This window comes from Dromaius novaehollandiae, chromosome 1, assembly GCF_036370855.1.
Source record: "Dromaius novaehollandiae isolate bDroNov1 chromosome 1, bDroNov1.hap1, whole genome shotgun sequence".
In the NCBI taxonomy this organism is placed as follows: Eukaryota; Metazoa; Chordata; class Aves; order Casuariiformes; family Dromaiidae; genus Dromaius; species Dromaius novaehollandiae.
Window position 1 is genome coordinate 13,305,983 of NC_088098.1, and position 17,353 is coordinate 13,323,335.

The 17,353-nt window shown below is 35.6% G+C and overlaps 1 protein-coding gene across 1 annotated transcript in view; it reads left to right on the forward strand.

Moving 5' to 3' along the window:
* CPNE8 (copine 8) overlaps positions 1-17,353 on the forward strand; it is a 112,022-nt gene that overhangs the window by 49,434 nt on the left and 45,235 nt on the right. Inside the window, exons 7-10 of the mRNA XM_026095383.2 lie at positions 518-581; positions 5,101-5,204; positions 6,991-7,095; positions 12,814-12,855. Coding sequence (XP_025951168.1) covers positions 518-581; positions 5,101-5,204; positions 6,991-7,095; positions 12,814-12,855 — 315 coding nt within the window. The remainder of the gene's footprint in view (positions 1-517; positions 582-5,100; positions 5,205-6,990; positions 7,096-12,813; positions 12,856-17,353) is intronic.

Genomic DNA, 17,353 nt, shown 5'->3' on the forward strand with positions numbered 1-17,353 from the left:
TGGAAAGTAATTTTATTCAGATACTTAGTTATTTTCAAGAAGGGGGTAAAGGTAGAAATATTATGTGCCTTGATAAGCATTTCAGAGTAAATGGCATTGCAGAATAATACTGGTGTATCATTTTAAATTTATTTTTGACATTTTGTTTATGGGAAATTTGGAAAAGGAAGCTTTTCACAGATCCGTAAGTTGTAGAATTGTCTCTAAATGTCAGTGGGAGGGTTGAAAATAGTTATCTCATCCCATTTTAAGTTTTTGTGCTATTTCCTTTGAAATTACACAGGTTTAAATTAACTTGTTTCATAGCAGTTAAAAAGAATGTACAACTCATTTACCAGTTCACTTAAGATAAAACAACTTTTTTTACGCAGGACCAATGAGAGAAAAGTGAAACTGTATAGTATGCAATCAGTTTTGTTACTTGAAAACTTACTTTATGTTAGTCTTTGTCCGTCGTAACTTTCAAAAATGATATTAAGGTATTGAGGTGATAGACTTTTTGTTTTTCTTCTTGCAGAGGAATTCCTGGGAAGAAATGTGGAACAGTTATAGTAACAGCAGAGGAACTGAGCTGTTGCCGAGTAAGTGTGTGTTCATTCCTTTTGGAAAGATAAAATGATTCTGTGGTTTAAAACTGACCAGGTTGTCAACAGTACAGTGTATGAATTGCCATTTTATGATATCTGTAACGGTATTTTTTTCCTATTGGTTACTCTTAGATAGTAAAGAAAGAAGCAGAGGACAATTTGAAACATCAAGTTTCTGATTTCTAAATGATTTTTAAGTCTAGGCTTTGTTTCCCAAAATAGTTAATCATATTTTAATATCTTATTCTCCACATTTTAATAAAGATCCATCTGTTTCAGTCATGGAATTACATTTCCGTTACGGGATATTGATGTTGCATGAACATCAGAGTAAAATCCTGGCTTTTTAACCTTATAAATAAAAAAGTTTATGCTTACTATGAATCATATTTTCTTAGAAATAGGAAATTAATGTTTATTGGAAAATGTTAATAAGATATTTAAAAGAATCTCCATAAAATAAAAGTTTAAACAGTTTTCTTTAAAGAAAATGAAGACTGCCTCAGCCTGTTAATAGCAGGTGCCTATGTATTAAATAGAAAACAAAAGAGTATTTCAGTGTATAGGGCAAACTGGGGAATTTGGCTGGTTAAGGGAAGAGATGTGGTGTGGTCATGACCTGCCCCAGGTGAGTCACCAATTCCCCCCCTCCCAGGGCTACTGGAGGACTGGGCTGGACAAAAGAGGAAGGAAGAGAGCTTACTGATTCAGAAAGCACGTGGGGGCTAGGCTAGCTCAGCTTTTTCCCAGAGCCGAAGGAGCTAGCAGCAAGCCATAAATCGTAGGGGGATAGAGTGTGGAAAGAAGAATGAGGAAGAATTATAGATAGGGCTGATGAAGAATGATTGATGTGTGAAGGGGAGTTTTGAGGAGATTGTCAATGTGTGGTATATATTGGACAAGGCTGTAAGGTGCATCTTAGAAGAATTTGCAATAACACGATAGCAAATCTTAAATTATTAGAGCAGTATCAGGCATTTGGTGTTAATATACAGATGAATTGGAGAATATAAGATCAGCTACATTAACCTGCAAAAGTATCTTGAGGCTTGAAGGGATTTGTTTGTGGGGCTTAGTTTATGAAATTTGGTGGCCACCAAAGGTAATGCTTTATGTCTTATAGAACTTCTGGCTTTTTTACAGGGTAATAAGCTGTTAATTTTTTCTATTTATTTAATAGTAATTTTTTTTTTTTTTTTACTAACTTACCTGATATCTAGTCTGTGTAAGTCATTCCCAGAGGATATATCGGCAAATACAAAGTTACCAAATCTGATAACATGAAAGTTGGCACTGAGTTCTCTTATATAAGGGTTTTAACAGCAGGAATTTCCTGTGTTACTAGTACAAATGATAAATATGATCGTGAAAAGTGCCAGTCTTTCGCCTTTGTTTTACATGGATTCAGACTTTTGGAAGTAGGAACTGACCCAGTTGTTCATGCTTTGTCAGATGATAAAATGGATATATAATTTATTTACTTTGCTGCAGAAATATACCAGTAACCACTACCTAACCATACCTGGGACAAGTTTGCCATTACCCTGAGCATTTATTGTCTTTATTAGACGACTGACTGTTTTTTCCTAGTACTCTAGGTTTCTCTGTCAAGACTAACATTGCTGTTCTGGTTGTAACACGATACTTAAAAGTGACAAATATACGCCCTTAAGCCCATCATCAGATTGGGCTTTTTTTTCTTTCGCTTTAACGCGGACAAATGCTAGGTTCCTTCCAAGGCTTTCATGTTCTTCCAGATTCACCCCAGTCAAAATTCACTTGTATGATCACTTTGGTTCAAAATCAGTGATAGGAGCTTATGAAATATTTGGGACTCAATGTCTGTCTCTCTTTCTTGCGCTCTCTCTTCTCCTCTCTTTCTCAGTGTCTGTCATGCTCTCCTGCATGTAGTCTTAGCAGTCTCTTGCACTCTGTCACCAGCTGTAGCATACTTTCTTTGTACTATTATCTTACCTAAAGATGCTCAAATGCTTATTTCTTGTTTAATATTCTGAGTTTTTTGCCGGAGTTCTATAGTTTGTATTCAGAATGGCAAAGTTTTTTAGAATCACAGGATTGCTGAGGTTAGAAGAGACTTCTGGAGATTGTCTAGTCTAAGCCCCCTGCTCAAAGCTGGGTCAGTTAAAGCAGGTTATTCAGGACTGTGTCCGTTCAGGTCTTGAGTATGTCCAAAGATGGAGACATCACAACCTCTCTGTTCCAGTGTTTGATCACCCTCAGAGTAAACAAGTTTATTCTTATGTTTAAGTGGAAGTTTCTATATTTCAATTTGTGCTCATTCCCTCTTGTCCTTCCACTGGATGCTACTGAGCAGAGTCTGGCTTCTTTACTCCCTTCCATCAGGTATTTATACATAAGCTCCCCCTGAGCCTTCTCTTCTGGAGTCTAAATAATCTCAGCTCTCTCAGCTACTCCTCGTATGATAGATGCTCTAGTCCCTTAATCATCTTTTTGGGCCTTTTCTGGACTTACTCCAGTATGTCCATGTCTTTTGTGCACTGGGGAGCCCAGAACTGGACGTAGCGCTGCAGATGTGGCTTCACCAGTTTTGAGCAGAGGGGAAGGATCACCTCCTCTGGCCTGCTGGCAACACTGTGCCTAAGGCAGCCCAGAAGGCTGTTGGCTGCCTTTGCCTCAAGGGCACATTGCTGGCTCATGTCCAACTTGTTGTCCACCAGGACTTCCAGGTCGTTCTTTGCAAAGCTGTTCTCCAGCTGGTCTTTCCCCAGCCTGCGCTGGTGGACAGGGTTATTCCCCTCCAGGCACAGGATTTTGCACTTCCTTTTCTTGAACTTCATGAGGTTCCTCTCAGCCCATTTTTCCAGCTTATTGAGGTACCTCTGAATAGCAGCACAACTGTCTGGCCAGTCAGCTGCTCCTCCCAGTGTTTTATCATCAGCAAACTTGCTGAGGGTATGCTCTGTCCCATCATCCAGGTCATTAATGAAGATGTTATACGGTATTGGCCCCAGTATCAACCCCTGGCGGACACCACTAGTGACTGGCTACCACTAGTGACCAGCCAGAGCTGGACTTTGTGCTCCTGGATAACAACCCTTTGAGCTCAGCAGTTCAGCCAGTTTTCAGTCCACCTCACTGAAAACTTAATCTAGCTTGTACATCGTCAGCTTGTCTATGAGGATGTTATGTGCAACGGTGTGGAAAGCCTGGCTGAAGGGAAAATAAACAACATCCACTGTTCTCACCTCATCCAGCAAGCCAGTCATCTCATCATTGAAGGCTATCAGGTTGATCAGGCATGATTTCCCCTTCATAAATCCATGCTGACAACTCTCAGTTATCTTCTTGTATTTAATCCTGGAAACCATTTCCAAACGTATTATTTGCTCCATCACCTTCCATGGGATTGAGGAGAGGCTGACCTATATCCTCCTTCTTACCCTTCCTCAAAGACAGGAGTGACATTTGCTTTCTTGCAGGCCTCAGGAACCTCCTCTGAATGCCAGGATAATTGAGAGTGGCCTTGCAGTGACATCATCCAGCTCCCTCAGCACTCGTGGGTGCCTCCCATCAGGTCCCACAGACTTGCTGAATGTCCAGTCTGTTTAAATGTTTCCCAACCTGATCCTCCTCTACCAAGATTAAGTCCTCCTTGCTTTGGACTTTCCCACTGGTCTCAGGTGCCCAAGATTCCTGAGGGCAAATCTTACCTGTAAAGACCGAGGCAAAGATGACTTAGTACCTCAGCCTTTTCAATGTCCTTTTTCACCAGGTCCCCCCCATTCAGCAGTGGGCCATACTTTCATTTGTCCTTCTGTTGCTGCCAGTGTACCTGTAGACTTGTTTCTGGAACATCATCTTTGCCGTAGGCCCTGCTTCAGTCAGCTAGTGAGTCTCCAGGTTTGTCTTTAGGTCTTGCATTTATAACCTCTCAGGCATTCTTATCTTGACTCTGCCCTAAAGGATGACCATGTGTGACCTATCAGCCTACCTGGCCACAGCAAAGAAACTTTTCTCCTTTTTTATCGTCAGAATGGGTGTATTTGGTATCTTCCATGGTCTTTTGTGGAAGCTTCTAGACACTTAATAGCAAGCTGTTAAGCCATTTGCTCTACAGGGGGAAGAGATAGACAGCTGCAGATTTAAGTCATTGAATGAATGAGGCTTAGTCCTGTCTCACGGCAGTTCTTTAAATTAATTCTAATACACATTCCTTTCCAGTGTATCTACTTCCCTCAGGATGCAACTTTGGAGATTAGAAAATACTAGAAAAATCCTGAGGCATTTTGGTCTAGAGCTTTATACTCCCTTTACAGTTCTCTACAACTTCTTGGTTCCAGTAGTGCAAACTGTGCACTGTGTGTGTATTACAAGAATGTGAATGTGTAGAGATCATCTAGAAGGCTCATAGCTCTCTTTTTTTTTTGTTTTCTATTAGAATGATTAGTAGTCAGTTATTTTTGGTTTTGTTTCTTTTATAATGTTTGCAAATTGCATGCTAAATGTAATTTTTCTATATTACGCATTTCAGGATTCAGTTCTAATGCAGTTTTGTGCGAACAAACTAGACAAGAAGGACTTCTTCGGGAAATCTGATCCTTTCCTTGTATTTCATCGGAGCAATGAAGATGGCAGGTAGATAGATGCCTGTTCAGTATTTCTGCTGCTTAACAGTAGGCAATATATTTATAGCTGGTGATACAGTTTTCATTTTTTTACATTTGTTTGACTGAGCTGTTTTTCTTCTCTAGTATTTGTTGAATTTAAATATATCATGTTATGCAATATTGAAATGAAACTGTTGTAACAAACAGATCAAATGCTGCAACGAGCGATTTTAAGAGTTGAACATATGGTAGATGGAGCACTATGAAAATTAACAGTAATAAAAATTACTAAATTCTGTGACTTTTGCTAATATGTAGCATGCCTTAAAATGAAATAGAATTCTCAAAAAAGATTGTAGAAGAATATGCTAATGCTCATAAACTGTTTTAGGTAAAAGTTCTTCATACTGAAAATTTGGAACTATCTTTTACCTTTTTGATAGAGTACTAGGAAATAGAAGAATTTGAAAATACCTCACAACAGAAAATTTTGTTTAGAGATGGCTGTTGGCTACATCCATACTTTAGTTCATTAAGGTAGATCAGTCTCATCTGTTCTTCTACTAAGACCTGACAGGCTAACTTCTGGTTGACATACTGCTTATGTGGGGGTCTGTTGGCAGATTAAGTTTTCTTGAAAACTGGTTGTCCTCACATACAGCATTGTCTCAAACCAAAGGCTAGTCATGAATTATATTACTTATTTGTGTATCAGTATATGCATGTCTGTTCCCTGTATTTTTTCTCTCTGAGGCAGACGACAGGAACAGCTTCCTGAAAAAGTGCTGAATATCTTAAATTGCAAGTCTGGAGGAGTTATGGCTCCATTGTGACATTAAAGTCATTAGTAGAATTTTTCTGGGCAATATTGGGAATGCTGGTATGTGTGGTTGCACTTGGCCTTGAGTACCATGCTTCCCCATTTCCTTCTGAGGGGTGGGTGGTGAGCTACTTTCTCTGTTAGTCTCCTGAATCTGTCAGGAGGTTAGGGGCAGTACTTCTTCTGTGGGAGCTGGTGCTCCCCTCTCTGTCTCACAGCTTCAGACAGGCCTTCATAATAATAACCAGGATAAAAACTAGGCCTTTGGAGCTTAAAGAAGGTATTCCTTCTAGGGAAGAACTTTAGTTACATCTTCTCTAGAGTTTCAGTAATGATTTCAACAGTGATCTTGCCTCCTATTTCCTTTTGAACACTTCATTTCCAAAGTTTCAAAATATTTATTTTATTTCTGCATTATTTAGAGAAAGCAGAATGCATTAAAACAATTTGTTATATTTTATCTGAGAGAAGGTGAACATAGGATCTCATAGAGGCTTATATGTTTTACTTGAGATGCCCCTGGTTAAATCATATAAATAATCCTGGATACAAGCATCAGAAAGCCATGATTTCATTGGCTGAGTTTCTTAATCACAAAGCAAGAGTCAGGTCTTCACTGCACTGCTTTCTTTCTGGATCTGTGACTGATTACTGGCTGTACAGTGGGCTGTTTAAACAAGTGGGATGGAGGGTGCTCTTGCCTGAAATAACTCACTGAATGGTTGTAATCTTGTGGAAGTTATTGCTTTTTTTAAAAAAAAAATGGGGCTTAAAGTTGCTTAACACCCTACTCTGTAAACAATAAATTGCTCTCAGACAGGTCTGTCTTTCTCAGTATTCGTTGCTTCCTTTCTCCCCTGATTGCATTGTGTTTCTTTTTTCTTAGATTTTATTTGTATGTTGTGTCAGTGAATGCAGATTTCAGCTCTTTTGATTCCCGGTTTGATTACAAAAAAGAAGTAAATAAATACAAAATATACCTTTTTTATTACAGTTTTACGATCTGCCACAAAACAGAAGTTGTAAAAAATACATTAAATCCAGTGTGGCAGGCATTCAAGATCTCTGTCAGAGCACTGTGCAATGGAGACTATGACCGGTAAGCTATAGACAAAGCTTTCTTAGCATACTAACATTTTTTTTTCTAACTTATGTATTCTTTTATATGCAACATTTTCTAAGCAATTCAGTTATTAATGTCATTTAGGTTATTTAATCAGCATTTTGAAAGGAACAGTTAGAAAGATAGACTAATATGAAGAAGAGACACTGTTACTAGTACACATAGGCATTTTTTGTAATGTTTTAGTGGAAAGCAAACACTGATGATCTGCCTTCCTTGGTAAACACTTACTTCAGAAGATCCTGATAAATTAAAGTCATTAAAGTACATAGATGAACAGACAAGAAACTCATATGGTAGTTATTGTCATCATGGTCAGATAAATCTTTGAAAATCATGATAGTAATACCATTACAGAGCAAATCAGTTAAGTCAAGGACATGTGGATATTTTTAGACTCTTTGGAAAATGGGGACAACATCAACAAAAAAAATGTTTAACTACATGTTGATGACTTCTTGTTCTGTTGTCACCATTCATAGTTTTGAAATGCACTGAGATACTGGTTTTATTACTGTATAGCAATTAAATGTCTGGTAGTTTCTCTCTGCTACCTGAAATTTGGAGTACTAGAATTATTTTAGCAAGGCTCTGAGGAAGTATAGACTCATTAATTAGCCCTAATTCTTTTGGCAGCACATAGTATAGTATTTAGATTAAAATAATGAAGGAAGTGTGAAGGACATATATGAAGACTAGAGTAAGAAGTAGTCATTAAGTTGCATGCAGTAGATAGGGAGGCAGATAGGTGGATAGATGCGCTCAAGGTTCAATTCAGCTTTACATAGGCTGAGTGAAAGATAATGGAGAAAAAACATAAAAGATGCAAAATGTACGTGTCTGCATTTCAAAGGTAACAATTCAAAAATACTGTTTGAATGTCGTGTAACCCCTAAACATTGTTTTTATTTTACTAACTTGAGATGACATGATATGATCATGTCTTTCTATCTTATATAACTTAAGGTACTTATATTATTGATTAAGATAAAAAACAGGAATGTAGTACTGCATTCCTCTAACCCTAATCCAGTGTTCCCATCCTCAAAGCCTAATCCTTTATTGAAACGTATTGCTGAATGTAGAGAAATTAAGTAATATTTAATACTAATCTGCAGTTTCCCTATAAGTGAGTCTTTGAAATGATCTTTAGATTGGAATTTAAGTAGTTACTTTTCTTCTCTGCCTCAGTTTTTATTTTCCGCCTCTATCTGCGTAATTATCATTTGTTCATGTACATTTTATGTTACTGTAACAGCACATGTTTTTGCCATGTCTCTAATATCTCTATTGTGTTATTTTATCAACCTAATTACTCAGTGAAATGCATAAAGTAAAATTATTTCAGCTGTTACCATGAAAGCCTAGTGTTTCTGGGGTATGTTCTTTTAACTTCCTAGCTAATGCCCGGGGATAAACGGAAACCAAAACCTGTACTGACCGGTGCTTCAGTTGACTGAATCTCAGTAGTCAGTATGAAGAAGCAGGAGAATAAGAAGTACTTCTATTTGCTAAGCTAAGCAGAGTGCTTTCACAGTAATAAATTTAAAGCTCTTTATAAATCTTTATAAACTGCTTATTAAAACATCAAAAGCTAATTGACTTGTTTTTTGTTTTTTTACTAGGAAAATGGGTATTTCTTTATCATTCTTTTGGGGAATGGCCATTCTTTGTGTGTTCTACTAGGTCTTAGCTGCTTTATTCTATCTGCGATACTATTTCAATACTTGATGTTGTGTTCCTTCAAACTGATTAAAGGAGAAAGAGTTCTCCTACATTCCTAACACTCTTCTTGGGTAGTACATTTTGCAATCCTTGTAAACAGCACTGGTTACTCTTTCATTTAGATACAATACAAATATGTTAATTTCATAGTAAGTACATTCTAATCAAATAAAATTTTTAATGTGTACAAGGATTCATGTGCATCAAGCATACGCAAAATAGTGCTCAAGAGCCTAGTCTCTGACAACTTCACTATTTATTGTATTAAAGAGAATAGGCTTTCATCATAATTAAAAATGAGATACTGTCGTTCAGATATATTCAAAAAACTCCAGCATTCCAAAACAGAATTACAAAGTATGATAGCATACTTCAAATTACAGTACAACTACTGTTTCCTCTTGTCGATTTTACTTTGAATGCTTTCAATATAATGTGCTCAGTGAATGCCTTATGAATAAATGACTCCATGAAACCCTAATCCTGCTTATATCATCATGCTTCAGATAAAGAAATATTCTTTAGCTGTCAGATTCATTCAAATTAGCTGGTGATTTAAAAGAAGCATCTGAAGGTTTCAAGGGTTCTTTATTTGAAAACTGGTCTTTCTAAAGGTGAGGATTAGATTCCTAAATTCAGCACGGTAATACACAAAAACACGGAACCCAAAAGTCACTTTCAGATCGTGATAATTTCACAGATCAAATTTTGGCTGTCTGGGTTCTGTGATGTGAAGGGTGAGAATAATGTCATTGAAAGAATATATCAGAATTCATTCTATTCCTTCTTTCATTTGCGTTTTGGGGAGAGTAAATCTTCAGTGGCTGTTTTAAACTTCTGAGCAAGCTCTATCCACTTTTCATTGCGAAAAGGCCAGAATTAACTTCATTTTTCTTAAATGATATAATCATACAACATCTTTTCAGCCATACCAGGAATTTCAGTGTATCTCTAAAATTTTTATTCTTTTACTTCTCTTTCCCAATATGAGCTCTCCAGTGGTGCTTATGCTCTATTATTTTCTGTATGAAAGTTTTAAGACAGAATCATCCTAAATCCCGATCTTGACTGAGCTTGATTTTTTAAATTAAAACAGAGAAACCACCCTCCAAACTGGGTCCTTTAAGACATACTAGCACTGTAGTGCAGGGTGAATTACGAGCATTTGCAAATATGAAAGGCCTTTAATACCTAGCGTTATATCCTTGCATATATCAGACAAAATGGGTGAAACTCAGGATCTGTGATCAATCTTTTTAATATGAAATAAATTTTGAGAGAGGAGCTCTACTCAAGGAAGAGTTGTTCTTACTGAAATCCCACTTCTCAGGATTCTTCTAAAGAATTTATCTTGATAATCTTAAGAATTTATCTTAATTCAGGTTTCCTTTCTGAGATGATTTGGGTATTTGAACACAGATTTGCAAGACAATTTGAATTGTAAGTTCTGTTGACTCTTACATAAGTCTTAACTTACTAGTGTGTCTTGTCTGCCTTAATGGTAACAGTCCCTGAAATCTGGAAGTAAAATGATGGATGTCTAGTGAAAAAACTCTTTGTGATATTGCCTTTCTAACTAAATTAAACAGTTTCCTTTCAAGGGTCAGATATTTGTTTGGATAAAGTAGGTTTGGAGCTGTTCTTGATTTCATTCCACAGCAGAGCAACTTTCACTTTATTCTACTGGAATTCTAACAGAACTCCACCCCAAACTGAAATAAGAAGGATAAAATGTAACAAACAGTGTGGTCAGAGCCCTTAAATTTTAGTTGGAGAAGAACTGATTCTTTCTCTGCCTATTTGGGAATAACAAAAAAAAAGTGAAGCACATCTAGGCTTGAATATCTTGGTGTACATAATTTCAGCTGTTCATCAACCTTATCCCCAAAGAGTCCCTTTCTACTAAATAAAATTGAACCATATCTCTTATGAAGAATGGGAGACAGCTTCTGTGGAAGCAAATTATAAAGTAATTCCCTGGATTCCTGCCACCTCTGATAATACCACAGACCTGATGACTTTACTTCATATGGAACAGTGTTCTGAAGGATAAAAATAAGCAATCGTTGTTTAAAAGACTGTAATCTTGGAGGCATTATTTTTCTATCCCAGGCTTCACTTCATTCGATGCTGGCTGGGTTCGTTACCAATTCATCGAATTTAATTTTATTTATATATATCTATATTTGTCCTTACTTCATCAAATAATACATACATAATTTCTGTAGTAAAAGAAGATAAATCTATATATTATTTCCATCCTGATATATTTTTCCTTATTTTAACTTATATTTCATTAGGGATTGTGGTGCTGGTATGCTCTGTAGCATTTGCATTTTAAGGAATCCTCTCTTCAAGTAACTATGTAAATTAAGATTGATCCTTTACATTGGGAGATTTTTGTTTTCAGACTTGTCTATTTGCTTGTCATCCTGGAAACAAGAATAATTATACCTGTCCTCAGAGGTTCATTTTACTCATAAGGAAACATCATTTTCCATTTTCGGCTTTTACATGTGTATAATCTTACATGTGTTCGGTAAGTGCATAAATAATGTAAAGTAACACAAAGTACATGACCTTGCTTATTGGGTTATACTTTTAGTTAAACTGTTTCAGTATCCTGATTCACACAGTAACCATTGCAGATACATCAGATGGATGCCCAGGAAACTGTATGGAACCACTATATACTTTATCTTTTTCCTTTAAGAGAAGTTTATGTGAAAGCATGTTAATTAGTAATTATTTTATGCCATGAAAAAAAAATTAGGTCCTTGTATTTTTTATATGTGTAACCATTGGAAATATCTTTTATTCTATAAATGTCAAATTCTGTTTTGTGCTGCTCAAAACTTTTGGCCTTACCGTCTACGGAAAATGGGCCCAAAGGTTAATTATATGTTCTGTAAAGAAGTTATTTATTTTAACAATTTCAATTTACTGGTTTTATTAATATTGAATAACTTTGCCTTCTAAGAAGTGTTAAATAGGAGCACTCAATTTTTGTCTCTGTCATCTTTGTACATATTGTTCCCTTTTCTTTTGCAAACTGGCTTATGAAATAAATCAGTTCTAACAGCTTCCACTTCTCCTCAAATGAAAATTCTTCTTTCTTTTGACTCTGAATCCTTTCTCTTACTGTTAACACTTTCATGATGCTTTCATGAATTATTAATATCGGAATCGTTATGGGAGTCCTTTTTCTCTTTACTGTGGGATAAGAGGAGGATGGAATTTTAAGGCAGGAAAAGTGCAGTATTTAAAGGACCACAGTTTTCTTTCCTCTGCAGTCACAGGTATAGCCTTCACAAAATCATGTGAGGATCACACACTGTTTTCAGTTTTCACCGCTGTGGAATGTTTAGTACAGGTCAGTACTGAGCTGTGTACCACATTGAAGCTTTATTCTGGTCCAGAGTAGATTTTTTCATTCAAGAACTAAAATGTACGGCCTAGGCTTCCTTACTGCTTTAAATGTACATTACTTTGTATTGTGAACATTGCTTTTAATGTGTGTTGTGCTGTTTATTAATTTTATCTTCTGAAGTTCTGTACTTCTCAAATATCTGCCCGTCAATAGGTATCCTTTTCCAGATACTAGCATATTCCAGAGAAACCTTCACAAAAAGGTTTTGTTACTTTTCTTAAAAATGTTAATAATTCTTTAAGGTTTAGAGTGTCTCTTACAGAAAAATACAGCAAATTCAAATACAGCAAGCAAAACTATATTGGTTAAACTTCTAATGAGTTTAATTGTTTCCTCAATTTCAGCTGTATTTTACTATTAATTTAATTAACATGTATTAGTTGACCTGAGTGACTTGCTGTTTTCTGTGCCATACTGGAAGATTCTGCTTTCTGGATTTGACATAGTTGATTACATGCATATGCTTTTAAAATATAAATATTAAAGTCAATCCTGGTACATTTTAAAAGTATTTTCTTTCTGTTTTTGTATTGTTTCAGAACAATTAAAGTAGAAGTATATGATTGGGATAGAGATGGAAGGTAAGATATTATTTCCATTGTTAATCTTTAGGGTTATCCATGCACATACATATAAAAATATGTACATATATAATGGCCAGAACAGGACTAGAAAATGTACTTTAGCGATATTTAGAGGTACAGGTACTGGGAAAAAAGAGTTCTGCTGTGATAGAGTTCTGTCTTGTTTTACAGTTGGGGTAAGTGCTGGCATGTCAGCCCATTTCAAACACCATGTGTGTAAGTTTATACATGGAACAAGCAAGACTGAACATTTTATGATCTATAAAATCAGTTTTGTGAATCTCATTGGTGTTAACCCTTATTGTACATGTATAAAGAGAGGAATGGTCCTTCATCTGACAATCTCCTTTCTTAAGCTAAGATATTGGTTGGTTAAGTATTGCTCTTCTTTTTAAGGATGATAAAATGCTGGAGCCTGCAATAACTTTCACATGTGCTACTTCACAGTTGCCTAGATATTGACGCATGGAAACTGCATATTGCTGTAATCTGAAACTGGGTTTGAATGTTCCTTTCCATGTCTGTCCTCATCAAAAGGTTGTTTTAAGCTCTGGAGTTGGAAGACACAAGTGGAAGACACTCCATCAGTAAGAAGTGGAAGGTAGAAAACAGTTGAGGTTCTGTAGCTCATTTCAAGAGGGGCAATCTGCTATGTTTCAAGCTCACTTTCTGTACTAAGTCTGCCTCTTTTTTGGAAGAAATCAACTTTTCAGTTTGTCCTTACTTTGTCAAACAAGACAGGATTTTTTTTGATCAGACTGGGTTGATACCTCTTGTTCTTTTAAAAGTATTTGAGCTTCTTTCTCAGTATTTTGATCAGAAGCTATGCTCATAAATCATGACACTAGTATTTATTTGTAATCATGGATATATGGATTTTTATTTCTCTTTAAGCTGGTCTGTCTTAATTGTTTACTTTTTGTCTTAATTTATATTTTTAAATGCTTGAATGTGCACTTACTTGCATTTGAATTTTTAGGAGTATATTATTTATTATAAAATAATGTCTTTAATATAGATAATGCACATTCTTTCTAGTATTAAAACTAATGATATTGTGCTAGTGTGGCCCAAATGATATTGTGATCATAATAAGCAAATTTATCCTGTCGTACCACTCATTCTTTGTTGCCAAGGGCCAAAACCAGTTTCAGCTTTCTTGGTTTAGATTTTTGTCTTTTTGATTCCACCGTGAAGCCTGTTGATTTACAGGCATTCATATCACATGTTTACCCTCTGTAAACACCCCCTGCTAGTGCAAATTCATCCTTCTAGATTAGATATTCCCTGGAGTGACAAAATAACGTATTCTAGCAATTAAAAATATGAAGATTTAAACTAACAAAGCTGTTTTAGCAAAATGTCTGTGCATCACTGTAAAGATGAATCTCTATTAACATCGTCTCTTCCTCACTTAGATTTACCAAATCCTCAAAAATGTAATATATTTACATTTCTGTATATAAGCTATAATAATTTTTGAAAATAGCCTGGAAATTAAGAATTAAATAATATTTCCAAATTAATAAAAATTAAAGATTGTATTGTATTAATGTGTCAGACCCCATTTGCTCTCCCATTTACTCCAGAATCTGAAACTAAAGTATGATTAAGAAGAAAACTTAAAAAAAAAATCTGACAAGTAATACTGTATAGCTGCAACTGTGAGTGAAATCTTCAACGTACTATGGAATTCAGGCAATCATTAGCTTCTTTACTGTCCCAAACAGTTTGAAAGAAATCTGCTTTTGCTCGCATCTAAGTCTGAATACCTCGCAAAAAAATCTAAAAACAAAATTGTTATTTACATGTTTTTATTTTATTTGTTATTCTAATTGTATGGTTTTTAGCCACTTTTTACCATTTTTGAATTTAGAAGCAGGCAGAACACTGACATTTTACATGTTAATTCTTCAGAAAGAAGAGACAGCACTCATTTTATGTAACTTCAGACAATTTAAAAATCAGTCAACTAGACTGAACTGGTCATTTAGGTTGCTTCAGGACCTAACAGTGGAAAATGGTCTTCTGGATTCTGATGGAATCCATCCTAACTGGAATAAACTGCCATTTGGTGGTTCCTGTGAAGAACGTAAATGGCTAATTTGACTTATGTATCTGAGGTGAATCCCACTCAAGATGGCTGTAATAGTCTATCAGTTTCTTGTATAATGCTGCTGTTTTGCAATTTACATTAATTTCCACTTTTGATGGACCCTTTGTTTATAAGCATGGATGCTTACTTCACGCGGCTGAATCATTTTGCTCCAGGGTAGCGTGGGTGGAGACAACCTTTGAAAGATCTTCAGAGAGCCTAGCAAAGTCAAGTTATGCTAAATATTTCAGGTTATTCAGTAATGCGACATTCATGTGCATATACTTGGTTCCTGCATCAGTATTATTTTATTCAACAGTCTTGAATTAAGGGTGGGGTTTTTTTGTTTTGTTTTGTTTTGTTTTGTTTTTTCCCATCCCATGTTACTTGTGCTTTGGGAAAACATGGTTTGGATTGAGCTTCTTACTGTGATTTTTCATGAATTACATTGCTAAGAGAAATTGTATATTCTTAGTTTTTGTTTATTTTCAAACATCACTTAAAATTTCTTGACTAAAATGTACCACTGGACCTTTATAATATTAACATTTTTAATTATTAAACATTTATTTGTCTCAAACCAGTTTCCATGCTAAAGCTATTGAAATGTGAAACACTTGTTCTAGCTTATACCTCCTGTTGCTTCCAAGACCTGTGATAAACCCCAGAAATGTTTGGTGATAGAAGAAATTACAAAAGTTGCATTTGTTACTTCAGACAAGCCCACTTGTGTGAAACAAAGCCACTGTTTTTGTTGAATATCCTTCTTATCAATGAAGTACTAGTAGACAGATGTTACATAATAGAAGGAAAAATAGTAAGATATGCAACTTCCTTCTGGAGAGTTGCACACTTTGTTTAAAAGATTTGCTCCCTTGTGTATGTGTAGTCAGATTTATGTTTCTAAAAAAAATAGTTATTTTTTCTCCTTTTTTAATGTGACAATGCAAAAACTTTTCTCCTGAGAGTAACTTCACAGGATTCTTTTTTTTTCTTTTTCTTTTTTTCCAATTTTGTACATCCTGAACAGAAATATAAGTTTGGTTGTATTTTCAGTGCTGAATTCTGACTTCTTTCATCTCTGTGAAACCATTTGGAAGATGCTGTATGGGGATACTTTGCTGATATACTTGACATAAAAACTTGAATGGCAAAGTAGTCTAGTGGGTGTAGAATGGGCCTAAGAATTGAGAAACCATTGTCTCTAAGGAATTCTTAAATGTGCTTACATTTGACCTTGAAAAAATCATCTGAGAGGGAGTAACACAGCTATCACATTCACCTTGCTATTAAATTCTAATAAGAGATGTAACAGTGTAGATGCATGTTGTTTGAGATATAATTATTTTATCAGGAAAGAATGGTTCTATTAACCAGTTGTATTGGAGCAACTTGCTAAGATATTCATGCAGATTTGAAAAAGAGAACTGAAATTTGAGACAAGTCATTCTTCATTGAAAGTCCCTACAAGTACAGCATGCTTATCTTCTTTATCTGAATTCTGGGCTGTGTGAATACTAAAAGAAGGTCATCAGCAATACTCTTGTGTTTTTATTTCTCTCTGAAGGCTTTTTCATTAATGCTAGAGTACAGAGTAGGGATGGAAATGGGAAATTGTTACCTAGCATACATGTGCAAAAGCTATGTCACAATCTTGATGATTACGCTCTGTTACACAGAATAAAGTTTGTTTTTTTTCTTAATTTTTAAAGCTGTAAATAGTGCCATGATAACCCAGATCCACCAGAGCATTCATATGAGAATCTAAACACTACAAGAGAGATTTTAAGTCTCAGATTCCAGGCTTTCTTATTTCTTGTCCTCTCCACTGTCATTTTCCTTCTTACAGGTGCTTAGCTGATTTTTAAACGATCACATTTTTCACTCTACTCATTGACTTAATTCTTGTGATGATTTCCCTTTCCTCCACTTTTTACTTCAGATCATTAAAAAAATCAAAGTTAATACAATTCTGAAAGTGATTTTCAGCACTGCAAAACATAGTACCAGATTTAAAAGCAAATTGAAAGAGTTGGGGTTCAAGTGGTTATTTTAGGTAATAAGAGATGAGAGTCACTGATTCAGACTTCTGATATGCAATTCATAGACAAAGGTCTTTAATCCTAGGAATATTTGGTGTTAGGACGCCTAAAATCAAAGAGGTCTTTTGTCTTGGAGTCTCAATCCAGAGACTAATAAGGAGATCTGTTAGGTGGTGTATGCTTACGAATGCTGAGAGCGATGAGTGTCTTGATTTTCTTATAGAGCTAATCTGCCAACAAGGGCAAATGACATCCAGCAAGCACTCATCTTTCAGATCTTAGTTGCTGGGGCTTATATACACCTGAGTAGTGAGTGTTCTGGTCCAGGTTGTTAGCTGATGGTCTTCTAAGCGTAGAG